We start from the raw sequence: 15,336 nt of genomic DNA, 5'->3' as shown, positions 1-15,336 counted from the left end.
AGATATGAAGGACTCATTCTGAGCAAACAAAAACACGATTCTTAGTTTCAGGTGAATATACACTAATGAAAACATAGTGTTGAATATTATATTACATTTATCCTAATAGATCCATTGAAATGCTACACACTGTTCCTTTAAGAGGTCATACTGTAGGTCAAAAAAGGTTGGGAGCCACTATGTCATTTTTATGGCTTTTTGATTATTGTTTTTGTTCAACAGAAATTTTATTTGTAATAGATGTGTACTGTTGGGGACTGTACTGTATCTCCCAGTGCGTCACGTAACATGCAGTTCCAACTTTGGCCACTATGATAAAATCTCCCCATACCTGCTGCTGTCCCTGGGGCTCGTCTCCCACAGCCAGTCACTTCAGATTTGTGTGAATATAACGGTGATGGATCATGGGTTATAATCCTCTAAAAAATAGTTCACCTAAAAGACACCACAAAAATTCTGCTGTTTTTGTTCATTTTATTAAAACATTTTCATTTATAATATATGACAAATATTCAGGCTAGCCTATGTTTATCTTTCATTATCAAACCATAAAACGGTTACCTACTGTCCAGCACAACTGAATCATGACATCTGTATCAAGAGTATCACATTTAACTCAAAAAGAAAAAGGGGGGTTGGTACATGTAAAATCAACATATTCATCTTTTTTAGATGCTGCAGTTTAAAAACATTTAATCTGGACCTAAAGAGTTTCATTGAAAATCAATTATTTTGTTCCTGCAATATCATAGTCAACAGACCCTTCACTGTGGATTTCCAATTGAGTGATGTTTCCCCTCGATATACTACCAGGCAAGTATCACAATACCATTTACTAATATGGCAAAGAGTTATTGGTTATTGAGCAGTTGTTGAATACTGAAACAAGATGTTTTACTGACATTCCCGTACCTTGTTCTTTAAAATTATTACACAAGAACATCTTACTTTTTATGTTTCACTGCCTCAAACATGTATGCCATGTATGGACTATAAATTGTGATATTTACAATACAGTACTATGATACTTAAAAATCGCTGGTATCACAAATATCATCAGGGCCTCGCAGCGAAGATGACCCTCAGCATGGGAACAAGAATCGTGTCTGTTTTTTGGCACAAGTATCATCCTACTCTACAGGGAGTGCAGCTTTACAAACGTAAACAACATTTTTTTTGTGTGTGTTGTTGTGTATCCCTCCCTTAGGAATGCCAAGCATACTGCTATTTCCTTCCCTCTGCTGTTTGACCATGAGGGACGAAGTTTTACAAAAGGAGTGAGACAACAGGGAAAGTTTCCAGAACATGGAAGGGCTTCAGTAGTCATAAGCTGCAAGAAAGAAACAGAACAGCTGTTATCCACATCTGCCTGAGTTCATGAGGAAGAGGAGCATGCGATCCACTTCATAGAGGCTGAAATCCAGATAGGGAGGCATCATGCAGGCATGCAGTCACACCAAGGTGGTCTTACTTTCTATTGTGAGGATGCAGGTGCTTGCTGCTGTGCCTCTGCTGTTCACAGCCTTGCACATGTACTCGCCCTCGTCCTCTGGGAAGGTCTCCGGCAGGTAGAGGCAGGACGTCTCTCCTCTCTCTATATACTGATAGTCCTCACAGTCCTGGAGCATCTCTCCCTCAAACCACCAGGTCACCTCCGGCTTGGGCTCCCCGGTGATCTTGACGGTGAACCGAACAGGCTCCGAGTCCACCACTGATTGGTTTTTAAGGGGCTTTTTAAACCACGGAGCCCCCGATCTGGCATGATCCTCCTCATCTTCATAGGCTGCAGAGCCGTTGATGATGCTGCCCTCGTCCTCCACATCATCATCCTTCTTCTGCAAACACATGACAAAGAAATCACACACTGTTGCCAAGGTCAAAGTGACCTCAAAGGGTAACTACGGTATTTTTCAACCAGGACCCTATTTTCCCATGTTTTCGTGTCTAAGTGACTAATGGGGACAACAATTTTTGAAATTGGTCCAATATTGAGGGAGAGTGCTGCAACCGGCAGCCTTGAAACGAGCTACAATGACAAGTAAGCAGCGTCAATGTAACGTTATGTTCACTAAAAGTGCTTGTTTTTGCCGCTGACAGGCTCAGACAGTCATTATGAGTGTCTTACAACATTATGGAAAGGACCCTACAGAGAAATAAAACTTTTTCTTACCTTTCACTTGATCCGGTCTGTTTTTTATGTGTCCAAATCCCGCTCAAGGAGAAGTCTCATTGTAAGATCTGAATATCCGTATACTCTGGCTCAAATAAATACGAGCGGCCATCGAATTCAAAGACCTCATCCACATTGTGGAAATCCTCTAAATATTCAGCCATGACATTCAAAATCTTTTACATAACACTAAGCTACACTTTCTGTACTCCAACACAACAAACTCTGCGCGGCTGGCACTCACGTTTCCAACATGGATGTATTCCACTATTCCACTGTTGTCTTCCGGCACCACGTCACCTCGCCAGATTTCAGAACGAAACTTCTCCTTGAGCGAGACTCTTTCCATAAAGTCAGACACTTCTAATAACAATCAGAGCCTGGGATGGCAAAAACAAGCACTTTTTGTAGACGTAAATGTCGGTGCCAGCTTGCCCCAATAGGATTCCATTGCAGCCTGTGAGCAGCTGCCGTCTACAGTGTTATCCTAAATACTGTACCAATTTCAGAAATTGTTGTCGCTATTAGGCAGTTAGACACTAAAACATGGGAAAATACCCTTTAAAACAAAACTGTAGCTACGTTGTCATGCAGAAGGAATGATCTCGCATACATGGTCATGAACATGGAAGATTTACCTTTTGGAGGGCAGCATCAATCTCTTGCTGCTCAAACTGCATCCTCTGCAGCTTCTGCTCCTCTATCCTCCTCTTCTCCTCGTCCTCTCTGGCTTTGGCCATTTGTTGAAATCGGGCTTTCATATCCACCTTCTGTTTGAATGGCGACTCCTCAGGCCTCACTGTAGTTGATTCTCCTTCCTCATTCTCCTGAAAAACACAGCAATTATGACACAATCCTCCATTAATATCACAAAATACAAGGAGGGTCAACATTTCCTGCTATTTTAAACATCTTGGATTCTCAATGTCTCACCTCCAGGAACCTCTCAGCTTCTCTCTCTTTAATTTCATCATCAACGGCCTTCCTCCGCGCTCTCTCCATCTCAATCTTTTTCTGAATTTCCTCTTCAGTCAGCTGCTTGATCTTCTCAAATTTGGACTTGAGGTTCTTGGCCTGGATGGAGCCGGTCCTCTTGAGCTTGGTCAGTTCTTCGTACTCTTTGCTTACAACATCTGTGCTTTCATTCACTTCATCCTGTGAAATAGAGACCAGTTTATTTTGGCATAGTTGTGAGAACCCCGTAAATCATGAGAAAAGTAACAAGTACTGTATCTCAAGCATAATTGGCTGATAAAGTTATACAATGTGTGATGGACATGGTCTGCATAAATGTTCATCTGCTCCACACTGACCTCGCCCATCTCTTGTCTGAGTTGTTCATACTCCTGCTTCTCCCGCTCCATTTTCTTCTTGCGTTCCTCCGCCTTGCGTGTCCTCTCAGCTTCCTCCTTCTCTTTCAGCAGCTCTTCAAAGTTCATCTCCAGCTTTCTCGGGTGCAGCGCTTCCTGAGATTCACTCTTCACCATCTCCCCTTCATCATCAAGTACCTATACACACACAAGTACACACAAAGGAAGAGATTTCTGTATGGCAGTGAAGCAACTGACTGCATCAAGTTTTATGTCCATAATAATAAAGCAAAAACAACAAACAAACATCCAGCTACTTACCCAACATTAAATAATGTCATAAAACCAGCCAGCACTAAGCAGTAGCCATTCCTATTGTTGCACACAGCATTTAAAAACAACACACATCTTATCCCCATCATCATCTGTAGACCGTTGTGCCCTTGTGCTTACAGGGAATACATTTATGATAGAATATTATATTAATAACTGCTCTTATTTCTCTGTGAAAAATATACATTTGAAATTAAAAATATCTTACTGTTTCATCTCCATATGCAGACTTTTCCTGATCCAGGCCAGGGCTCTTAAAGAAATAATGTGGACAAGGTAACAGGCGTACCATTTGAGCCCATCAGAGTGATTTACAATACATTAATCCTAATCCAATTAGAATCCAGTTATAGATCAAATTTAGATTAGAGTTATTCTGAAAAGTTAAAATAGGTGATATCTTGCTGTTAAAAGATGCTAGTTAAAAGATGTTTTGTTAAAAGATGTTAGTACTGAAATTTTCAGAATTGAGGTCAGAGGTCACCTACAGGGTCATTTGAGGAGTAAGACACTTGAGGTTGAGGTGAGAGGACTTTCAGTGTTTTTCATGTCAAAATGTAAATATCCAGCTCTCCTGTGTTTCTCTTCTAGGCTTTTACACAGTGGGTTTATACGAATTCTTTTTAATTACCATTAAAAACTATGAAAGGAGAGCTATAGTTTAGTTTTTTCTTAGCTAGACTATAACATGTGGTTGTTAGCGTAGTTGTTAACAAAAAATAACAGTTGGGGTGCTTGTCATAATCTCCTCGAGGTTGGTTGTCACATGTGACTGATAGTGAGTGACTGACATAAGGAGGAGTTAGTATTATTTTATAAAGATGAAAATGCACTTTTAGGGAGGATTTTTCCTGTTTATGTTCTCTGGATGCAGGAGATGTTAGGTTGTTGCATTTCAATGAACTGAATGACATGAAACATGAATGAAACTTTTCAAATTCATTTTTAAGATTGCCTTCATTTTCTCCATTAAAATACCATAAGGACAACCCCAGAAACCAAGTTCAGCAGCGCAGCAGAAGCAATTTAAGTCAAAGCCTGAGCAGCAAAAACAAAAACCATGTTCTGTTAATGATCAGTAAAACACACATATATTTTGGTCACTGACTCATGTAGACTTACCATGCTCTTGCGGGCCTCAGCAAAGAGCCTCTTCTCCTCCTCCAGTCTCTTCTTGGCCTCCTCCTCTGCCTTTTTCTGCTCCTCCTCTCTTCTCTTGTGTTTCAGATCCTCAAAACTGGCGCAGATCTTCCCGGGCTTACTGCCCTCCAGGTTCAGTAAGGCCATCAACACCTCATCATCCTCATCTACCAGCTGAGTAAGAGCAAAGGGTAAGCTCTGAGTATTGTAGATAAGAAGTGGCTGATGGTGTCAGCATCTTTTGCCAGTTTCATGTAACCTTTCAAAATGATGCTCAAAGTTTGCACTAAGTACTGCTAGTTCACATGAAAACTACCTTAAAGGTATAATATGCAAGAATATTCTAAATAACAATGTATAGACTTGTACAAAAACAAACCCTCTCAATCTTCATTTATGCCCCACTAGAAGTTTGTGGCGGTGTCTTTCTGAGTTCACTTATTGATTCATATTCAATTTTACATTTATCTACGGGACGCATACTGACCATGCTCTTCCTGGCTTCAGCGAAAGCTCTCCTCTCCTCCTCCATTCGTCTCTTGTACTCCTCCTCTGCTTTCTTGCGCTCTTTTTCTACCCGCTGCCGCTCCACCTCCTCAAAGCTCAGCCTCAGTTTCCCAGGTCGGTAATCCTCCTTGTCTTCCTGAGCTGGCTCAGTGTCCTCCTCATCTTCTCCCTGATAACACGCAAACGTATTATAAGCATCAACTCAACAACAGTTCAAACACCAAGATTCACTATATAACAAACACATATTTGGCAGTATATGGATACAAGGATGTTGATAAAGTGTATTGCAAAAATAAAGTGATACATTTTGCAACTCTTTACCATTCCCAGCCTGGCCTCCTCGAAAGCTTTCTTCTCATCTAGCAGGCGGCGCTTGGCCTCCTCCTCTGCCTGCTTCTTCCGGTGCTCCTGCCTGTCCTTCTCCAGCTCCTCAAATGTCATCTTCAGCTTTCCAGGAGTCACCTGCGCGCTCTCTGAAGGTTTCTCTTCTTCATCCTACATCCAAATAAGAGTGAGAATGCATTGTTTGTAAAAGGCCCCAAAATAAGATCTTATAACAAAGATGTTTATTTCTCAATATACCTGTTCAACAACGGAGCGTCGCTTGGAATCCCTGAAAGAGCGTTTGTTCTCATCATACCGTCTCTTCTTCTCTTCCTCAGCCTTCTTCTGCACTTCTTCCTCTCGATTCTTCTCCATGTCTTCAAAGTTCACCTTGATTCTGCCCGGAGGTCGTGATGACTTCGCTGGAACCACCCGTACCAGGATTGTGTCGTCTCCCTCCTAAAAGGTGATAATGGAGGATTATCAAAGGTACAAATCCGTTAAATTAAATGAATGGTGGAAAATAGTTGTGTGAAAGAGGCTGACAGTGGTGGAAAGCAACTTAGTAGTAGTAGTACTGTATTTAAGTACAATTAAGCATTTTGTACTTCAGAATCCACAGAATGGGTACTTTTACTTTTGATACTTTAAGTACATTTTGCTGACAATACTTTTACCTAAAGGGATAGTTTGGGTATTTTGAAGAGGGGTTGTATGAGGTACTTATCCATAGTCAGCATATTACCTACACTAGATGGCGACCGGCACGCCCCTAGTTTTGAGAAATAGACAAGAGTTACCGCACGGAAGCAAAGCAATGTACTCTCTTGCCAAATCCACCAGACTCTGCTTTACCCAGGTTACTGCTCTACCGCTGCCTCGATCAGTTAGTCACACAATAACACAAACAAATTAACGATTGAGGCAGCGGTAAACCAGCAACTCCTGTGTTCTGTGAGGTAAAATTACTGTTGATGTTTTGTCTGGTTGCTTTGACGAGAACAAAGATAACGGCTTCAGTTCCTGTCGGAAACATAGACTGTAAAGCTGTCTGACAGCAAGGTAAACCGGTGAAAATATTCTAAATATAGCATACACTCAAACTGATAGGAGCTCAAATACATTTTTCTCCCGGCCCCGTCCACAGCAGTACATTGCTTTAGTTCTGTGCGGGTAACTCCTGTCTGTTTCTCCAAGCCGTTACCTTCATCTACTGTAGGTAATACACTGACTATGGATAAATACCTCATACAACCCCACTTCAAAACACCCAAACTGTCCCTTTAAATAGGATTTTAAATGTATTATTTATAGTATACTTGTAATGGAGTTTCTTTTACGTTGTTCTATGGATTCTTTTGCTTAAGTACTGGATTGTAATACTTTTTCAACCACTCAAACTTGAGCTCTTGTAGACAGCGTGACACACTAACTGTTCAGTGTAGAGGGAAAAACAAATTCAGGTCAATCTCAGTGCACACACAGACTGGGAATAAGAGCATGTGGGTGGGTAAGGGACAACTCGCCATTTGCAGTAGGTCAGGGTGTTGGTGTCAGTCTCTAAGATAGCAGCGTCTAATTCAGTCTGAGTAAGGAGGCCTGGAGCTAATTTAGTCACTGGGAGGTGTGGGAAACAGTTGCCAGTCATATGCTGTCTACACCTGGCGGTGTGCTGTTCCAGTTGTTTCTAGATCATTCTTCAAGTCAGTGTTTCCTTATATTCAAAATGGGGGGAACAATTTGCTGTACATGACATTACTGTATAAAGTAAATACACTCTAGGTAATGTAATTGTAGATGAGTCGCCCTTTAGAAGGAACTATGATTTTGTCTGCACCATTGCCAGGGCCATAGCCAGGATTTTAGAAATACTGAGGTCATCAGTCAACGGCCCCAATCACCCCCATAAAAAGTCATAGTATTTGGATTTTCCAGAGTTAGTTCCTAAATTATATTTTCTGCTAATTCAATGAAATAATATATATTTTTTTTTACAGGAAAATCCTCTGAAAATCAATAATTGCTTCTTATTTCAAGAGAACCGACTGAACGAAATACCTGCTAACAACTGTGTCTACATTTCCCCAATAATTATAATAAATAAATAAATAAATAATTTCCAAGGAAACTATTAGAAAAACACAAACCCATAAAATGAAGCGTTACAGTATTATTTCCCAACATGATGGTTTAAATGCTGTTTCAAAGCCTTCTCCAAGCTAACCAGGAATACAAATCTTAGTAGGGAAATACTAACTCACGGTAACAATACTGGGTGTAAAAACATTCAAATCAGCCTAAATAATGTCGAAGCGTTTAATTGTAGAACATATTTCCCGCAAAGTAGCTAAAATCCTGAAACTCATCCCTAAATAATACAACATAACCTTCAGCATCTTCAGTTAGTAACTACGGCCCTGATCGTTACCGATGTTGATAAAGGCAGAGAAGTAAAGCCATATCGGACATTAAAAGCTGAATAAAATCACTACCAGGCTATTACAACAGTGTCCTGTTAAAGATGTTTGTATAGCTGTTGAACGTATACAGCCTTGTTGTCACCATACTACAGTAGAGCAGAATTAGGGCAATGGAGAAGCAGGTAATTGCCTGTAATTGGCTTTCTGGCACAATAATACTTAGGTAACCATACAAAGAGCTACATTGTCTGAAGGTATAAAAGGTATACTCTATTCTGTACTGTATTAGAAATATTCATTTGATTTGCATTATTTTCCAAACTAGCACAAATCCTACCCAGTGAGATGTAAGAACCTATTTACCATGCGTTCACATGCTGGTCATGTCAACAATGCTACTGGTGGTTTCAGACCTATATCCAGCCTCTGCCAACTGTTTGGATCCCAAGTGCCACTTAAAATAACTCATCCGAGTGGCAGCTGAGGATTACCTGAATCATTAAAGATACAAGTACGACATTCTCATCAGTAGGGCAGCGCAAAACCATCTAGACATGCTGTCCCACTTCCCACCAGGTTGACTTACCTCAGCTGCTTTCTGGGCCAATTCCTTCTTTATTTTGGCTTTTTCCATGTTGTCCTGGGTTTCCCTCCTCCTCCTCTCTCCTTCCATCTTCTTCCTTCCCCCCTCTTGTCTTTGCTTTTCCATTTCTGCAAACTTCCCCTTCACACTACCTGAGGATTTCACAGAGCACAACACAAGCCTTCAGCCTCCTCTTCCTCCCAGAATATCCATCTTTTCTTCCCTCTGCATCTCTTTGTGTGTGTCTTACCTGTGATTTTGGGGACGTAGGATTTTTCTACCTTTGCTGGCTTCACCTCTTCTTCCTCATCGCTGGAAGCGAGCAGTTCTTTTATCTGTGGCGGATCAGATGGAGAGTGGTGGTGAGGTTACCGTTTAGCTGAGATCATCTCCTTTTCCACTCAGGAGCCATGCTGGTCCCAGCAAGAACGAGGGCCTAATCCCAGCTAATAGCCGGGTCATGTGACCTGCAGTTGGGCCTCTGATTGGGCCGTGGGGTTGGTGCACAGACTGGAGATGAGCGTAGGTGCTCCAGTCTGGCAGGCTTCTCTCTGACTATCACTGATAATCTGCTCACATAACACCGTATCACTGTTTATTTCACTGCACTCAAAGAAAAGCTGTTAATTCTTGATCTTTGACATTACTTTCATTTTCACACATGTTACTTCTCAGTCACTAAATAATAGTATATATATAATATATAATTATATAATATAGTATAAAATATAATATTACATCAATTGAAAAAAATGTAGATATCTTGTGCACAATTTCTATTATTGATTAATCTGTCTATTGTTTTATGATTAGTTAGTGACTCGATTAGTCCACAAAATGCCAGAATTTAGTGGAAAAATGCCATTATAATTTCACAGAGCCCAAAGTGACATCTTCAAATGTTTTTTTTTTCTGACCAACAGTTCATATCCAAAATATATTCAGTTTACAATTATATAAAACTGAGAAAAACAGCAAATCAACACATTTGAGAAGCTGGATCAGACAGTATTAGCTGTTTTTCCTTAAAAAAATGGTCTAAAAGATGACTCTATTGTCAAATTGTTGACAAGTGTAGCATACTACACCAACGTCATCCACTGTTTCTAGGCAACAACAACAGCTGCAGCTGTAATCTCATTGGTGGCACTTTGAAAGATCAGCGGCAACAGATGTCAAAGTTTAAATAATTTGAACTTTGCCACGCCAAGGGTAGCGCTTCCGCCTAGTTGGGCGGAACCGCTGTCTCCATAGGAAAACAATGGCACAGCCAGCGCAGAGCGATTTTACCGCTGATCATGTGTGGACGGCTTTATGCTGGTAGCGTAGGAGTGTGAAATCGGTGAATTTCCCCTTTAATTTTCTGTCATTTGACTATTTGATTAATCGACTAATTGCTTCGGCACTAATTTACATATATTTAATATATACTGTATATATATATATATGTTTTAGGGCTGTCAAAGTTAACTCTATAATAATGCATTACGCAAATTTGTTTCAGCGCCACTAATTTCTTTAATGCAACTTGTGATTTTTAGGTTGTAGCGGGCTCAGTTTTAAAGCTAGAGTGAAGATACTGGTATCATATGAAACTAAAAAACCTGAAGAATCCGTTGGTACCAACCATGTCATACTAACTTGTCACGAAGGAGGTTAAATAACGCTCCAAACGTACGCTAAATTTTGTCGAGGAAAAACTGGCATGGCCATTTTCAAAGGGATACCTTGACCTCTGACCTCAAGATATGTGAATGAAAATGGATTCTATGGGTACCCACGAGGCTCCCCTTTACAGACATGCCCACTTTATGATAATCACATGCAGTTTGGGGCAAGTCATAGTCAAGTCAGCACACTGACACACTGACAGCTGTTGTTGCCTGTTGGGCTGCAGTTTGCCATGTTATGATTTGAGCATATTGTTTTATGCTAAATGCAGTACATGTGAGGGTTTCTGGACAATATCTGTCATTGTTTTGTGTTAATTGATTTCCAATAATAAATATATACCTACATTTGCATAAAGCAGCATATTTGCCCACTCCCATGTTGATATTAAATACATGACAAATCTCACTTTAGGGTACATTTTGAACAGATAAAAAAGGGATTATTTTGCGATTAATAGTGATTAAATATTTGAATCGATTGACAGCCCTAATGTATTTAATGTATTTAGTAAAATTTGGGATCTGGATTACAATCTAAAGTAAAGTACAATGAGCTGAAAGATGCTCGGCTGCACAACATGCGTTTAGATCCATTAGAGATTCAGCGTTTCAGTCCTCTAGTGTTCCATGTGCACATTATTAGGGTTAAAAGTAAAAGGGTTAAAATCTTTTTTTTTTTTTTAAATGACCATCTTTTCAAAGTCAAACACAAACCGGAGTTGAATATTACGTGAATTGATAATTATTAATTTGTTAATTTGAATAAACACTGTGTGGTGTATATAAGATTCTCACTCCAACTGGCAGCCTCGTCACCCCGTCATCATGCCTCATCATGCCATGCAGGTCGGGGTCGGAGGTTAGTGGGGTTATCTGTCTTTGACCTGCTGCTTCCTGCGGCTCCACTCTCTCTCCTTGACGTACTGATCCTTCCTCTTCTGCTGCTCGTCCGTGTTCCTCTGCCTGCTGCGCTCCTCCCGGGCCTTCTGCATGGCCTCGAACTTGCCCGTCACATCGCCCTTGTCTTTGTTCAGCTTCGGCACGTAGCTTCTGGCCACCGGCTTCCTGGATCGCATGAGTCTCTGTGGTTCAACAGTGAGAGGGGAGATGAAATGATTTGTTCAGCAGGGGGGAAATGGTCTCTGTGCAGGGAATCACATCATCCACAAACATGTATGTCATCACTTATGATCTTAAAGTCCTCACTCACCTCTTTCTTAAGAGCCATATCAGACATATTAGACATACTCTGGTCTTCATTTGTGTCCAGTTCTTCATCCTCCTTTGTCTCTGTGTCCTGTTTTACACCATTAACAGTTTCTGAGCTTTTCATTTTCGAGTCGTCGTCTTCTTCGTGATCCACGCCGTTCACGCGCGTCTTCTTTTCAGTCTCATTACTTTCTCCCTCATCCATGTGGCGAGACTCTTCGTCTTCTACCTGTGACGTCTCCACACTTTTCTCCTCGGCTGCGTCGTCCTCATCAACAGCCACATCATCTTCCTCATGTGTCGTATCATCTTCCTTGTTTTCCGCATCGCTCATGTTTGTGACATCATCCATGTCGTGGGCGACCACGGCTGCGACCTGCGCCACCTCAGTCATGTTTGTACCACGATGACAAGTTGACAAACAGGCTCTGTTCAAATATTACCTGCGGAGCAAAGAAGGACGGTTAAGATGTTACCTTTCTTGTTACATTATGAACAAGTGATTGATTTCTAATCTGCTACTACACGTCACAAAAGCTAAGTATCCAACAGAAATGTGACCATATGACATAAACAATCACATTTTCATTGAATTATCAGATGTATTTCTTTTTAAATACAGTATCTACGCCCATTACAAAATGTTATTGATTGGCACTTTAAAAATAAAAAGACTAGGCTTTAAATAAATGCATCTGTGGGATGCAACAAGAGCATTCATTGGCTGTCACCTGAATTTGTTAATGGTCAGTGCCTGCATTTGTGCACTTTTTAAACAATCAAAATGATTCACTTCTTTTGGCAAACTTGTGACCAATTTATGCTGATTAATTTTGAAAGTCTTTCAGTGATCTGTGTTTTTATTGTTCACTTAATATTTTTTGCTTATTTTTCCATTTTAACTGTTTAATATTAAGCAACCAGTTTGCAGCCATTTGAAAGGCCGGATCCTCTACTTTTCCTATTTATTTTTTGATTCTGTAACATCCCTATTTTCCCAGTCTGATTTTTGGATTTAAATGTGCGACAGGCACTTATTGACCACAAAGTTAGGAGAGCTGCTCCAAAGAGTGCGATGGAAGTCCTCTATTTATAGCCCACTTGTGCAGTCCAGGACATGTGATCATGGCTATTTCTGAGGAGTGATAGGCAGTTGGACAGAGCTCAAGTTGGCACCCACATGTCGCCCTACAGACCCCTCGACAAAATGGCCAGACAAAGAGCGAGACAACTGGATGAATGAGAGCTGTTTGGACTGTTAGTCATCCAACACTAAAAACTGTTGCTGTTCATCAGCATCCTCAAATACCTTTTATATTAATGATCATAATGCAGATTATAATGGTTGATTAGTTCACTAATGAACTAGAAGAATACAAGTGGAAATGTAGAATTATGTCCCACAGTGTAGCTTGTATTTTCCATATCACACTTAAATTTCTAATCAGTCAACACTTAGACCACCTTGAAGTGTGACCACTGTGTGTGTGGTCAACTTCAAATGTCCACCCCATTAAGACTCAAAAGTCTTCTAGCTTCTCTTTACAATATTATCTGGTATTACAATAACATTTTACTTGCATTTTCTGATCAGCACAGTTGCAGGGAGTCTGCGTGTATTAATGTTTCACAAATGGGAGTTTTTGGAATCAGAATAACTATAGAAATGCAAATTTATAACTAGGCCAGTACATCTGATTTCATATTTCTTGTTATTTTGCTAAATGTTCATTATTTATTATTGATTATGATCATTTATGATTCCAATCTCTATATACCCAGTAAGATGGAGATGACTATCAGGAGACTGACAGAAACACAAACCAACCAACTGTTTCAGATCCTCACCTGCCATTTTCAAACTAGCTGTGCCTGTGAAAATGTTTCTCCTGTTGTGCATCGATAAACACACATTTCTCAGAATATACAGCTTCTTTCATAATACAATAAGTTCTTTGTGACTTGAAGGATATAAACCTTATATTTGGGCTGATGTTGAAAATGTGAGATACTATGTGCAAAAAAATCTAAAATTAATTTGTTATTTCTAAAAAAATAAATAAAATAATAACATCTCTTGTAAATCTTTTAATCTAAAACTGACTCAATGGTACATCCGGCAAATCCACACTGAACTAAAGAAACTCCAGTTAGGTTGCAGGACAAACTTTAGGTTTGGGTGGTGATGTCCTATTTCTGTACTCAGCTGGCACAACATATCAGCACAGTGTGTGTCAGAAAAAAAGAGTCATATATAGAGATAGATTATTATTCTATATCTACTACAGCCTATATATCAGAATTAGTGTGTTTCTGTTCCTGTATGTCTGATCACTTATTGTGGACATGAACTGTAACTACTGGCCTACTTGTAACTGTAACTAACCAAAAAATGTTGATTTACCTGCAACTTCAGATACCTGATGTCAGCCCTACTACTACTACTATAGGCTAAGTGAATTATAGTCTATTATCTGTTTAAGGCAACTTTTCATTACACTAATAGCTTTGACCTTGCTACATCATGATGAACAGACTATTTTATACTTTTTACAAACCTCCACTTCCTACATAATGTATAAAACATGTTTATTTACCTCTTTATCTTGCTGTCTTCCTCCTGTTTTTAACTTTTTTTAATCCTTTGGCTGGATGATATAAACCAGGAGAAGTTGAACTGCAGGACAATCCGAGATGCGACCACCGGCTGCAGCAGCACCGACTGAGCTGCTGAGTCTTTTCCATAAAAGTACCGTTACTTTCCACCGGATACTGCATTCCGCACGCGCCTGCCGCAGGTTCAGCTGTTGCCTCGTGCACGCGCGCACACATTCCCATGATGCACCCGCAGTCTCATCCGGATCATTTGCAGTCGCAGCTGCACAAATACTGTAAATAATTGTCTTTAAAAATCACTAATGGACAATTTAGGTCTTAATATTTTGTTTTAATGATTCATTTGCAGTGATTTATATTCACTGTATTTATTATAATATCAGGTTATTGGCTAGTGAGGTTATAAAGACTTGGGCGATATTTTTATGTTATGTGATATCACTTTAATATCTCTATAACAGCTGTAGCCCTAATGCAGAGTTAAAAAAAAATTAAAAAAAGGAATTTTCTGGCAGCATGGTTGCCGGAAAATGTCTGTTAAAAATGGAAAAGTACATAAATAAACTGTAAAAACACAGTTATTATCTTTACCATAACTAGCCTTTATTACTGTAATTTTACAAGAAATACTTTTAACACATAATTATTGTTTAAAATAGAGTCATACACCTCTAAAAAAAATAATAATTATTTAAAGAAAATTTTAAGTACAGATAATTACCATTATTATTACAAAAATTACTGTAAATCTCAGACCATTTACATATAAAACACAAAAGAAACATGTCATTTTACGTGGCAAATGCCCAAATTAACATGAACTTCTGTTATTTTACAAGAAATGTTTTTATACTTCCATGAAATCTTTTACTTTTAATACATATTGTTAGAATAGAGTCATAAACCTCTAAAAAACATAATAATTCTCTTAAAAATTACACCACAACTCATTTATTTTTTTTACAAGAAATTACCGCTTTAGGCCTAATGCAGAGTTTAGTGCTGCAATTATTAAGTTTAAGTTATGATTAGAGCTGCAACGATTAAT

General features: G+C 39.4%; 1 protein-coding gene across 4 annotated transcripts; it reads right to left on the bottom strand.

Annotated features, from left to right (window-relative positions):
* Nucleotides 1-457: 457 nt before the first annotated feature.
* nexn (nexilin (F actin binding protein)) lies at nucleotides 458-14,411 on the bottom strand. Of its 4 annotated transcripts, XM_037770401.1 has the most exons (15): nucleotides 14,270-14,411; nucleotides 11,674-12,115; nucleotides 11,348-11,545; nucleotides 9,041-9,125; nucleotides 8,794-8,942; nucleotides 6,046-6,246; nucleotides 5,785-5,958; nucleotides 5,441-5,629; nucleotides 4,936-5,127; nucleotides 4,022-4,066; nucleotides 3,484-3,678; nucleotides 3,104-3,325; nucleotides 2,809-2,997; nucleotides 1,472-1,835; nucleotides 458-1,330 (listed from the first exon to the last, which is right to left on the bottom strand). In XM_037770401.1, exons 2-15 carry the CDS (start codon nucleotides 12,064-12,066, stop codon nucleotides 1,317-1,319), a joined length of 2,610 nt encoding a protein of 869 aa, XP_037626329.1. In that variant the 5' UTR covers nucleotides 12,067-12,115; nucleotides 14,270-14,411; the 3' UTR covers nucleotides 458-1,316. The 4 variants fall into 4 exon arrangements, with proteins under 4 accessions (XP_037626329.1, XP_037626328.1, XP_037626327.1 ...); XM_037770399.1 differs by lacking the exon at nucleotides 458-1,330 and having other exon boundaries at nucleotides 1,452-1,835; XM_037770400.1 differs by lacking the exons at nucleotides 458-1,330; nucleotides 14,270-14,411 and having other exon boundaries at nucleotides 1,437-1,835; nucleotides 11,674-12,066.
* Nucleotides 14,412-15,336: the final 925 nt, after the last annotated feature.

Source organism: Sebastes umbrosus, chromosome 5, assembly GCF_015220745.1.
Source record: "Sebastes umbrosus isolate fSebUmb1 chromosome 5, fSebUmb1.pri, whole genome shotgun sequence".
NCBI lineage: Eukaryota > Metazoa > Chordata > Actinopteri > Perciformes > Sebastidae > Sebastes > Sebastes umbrosus.
This window is presented reverse-complemented; position numbering and strand designations above follow the sequence as displayed.

Coding starts and splice junctions, on each gene's coding strand:
- nexn (XM_037770399.1), bottom strand. CDS start 12,066: ATGACTGAGGTGGCGCAGGTCGCAGCCGTGGTCGCCCACGACATGGAT. Junction 5,630..5,784: donor AGGAGGCCAGGCTGGGAATG/GTAAAGAGTTGC, acceptor GCGTGTTATCAG/GGAGAAGATGAGGAGGACAC. Junction 5,128..5,440: donor CTGAAGCCAGGAAGAGCATG/GTCAGTATGCGT, acceptor GCTCTTACTCAG/CTGGTAGATGAGGATGATGA.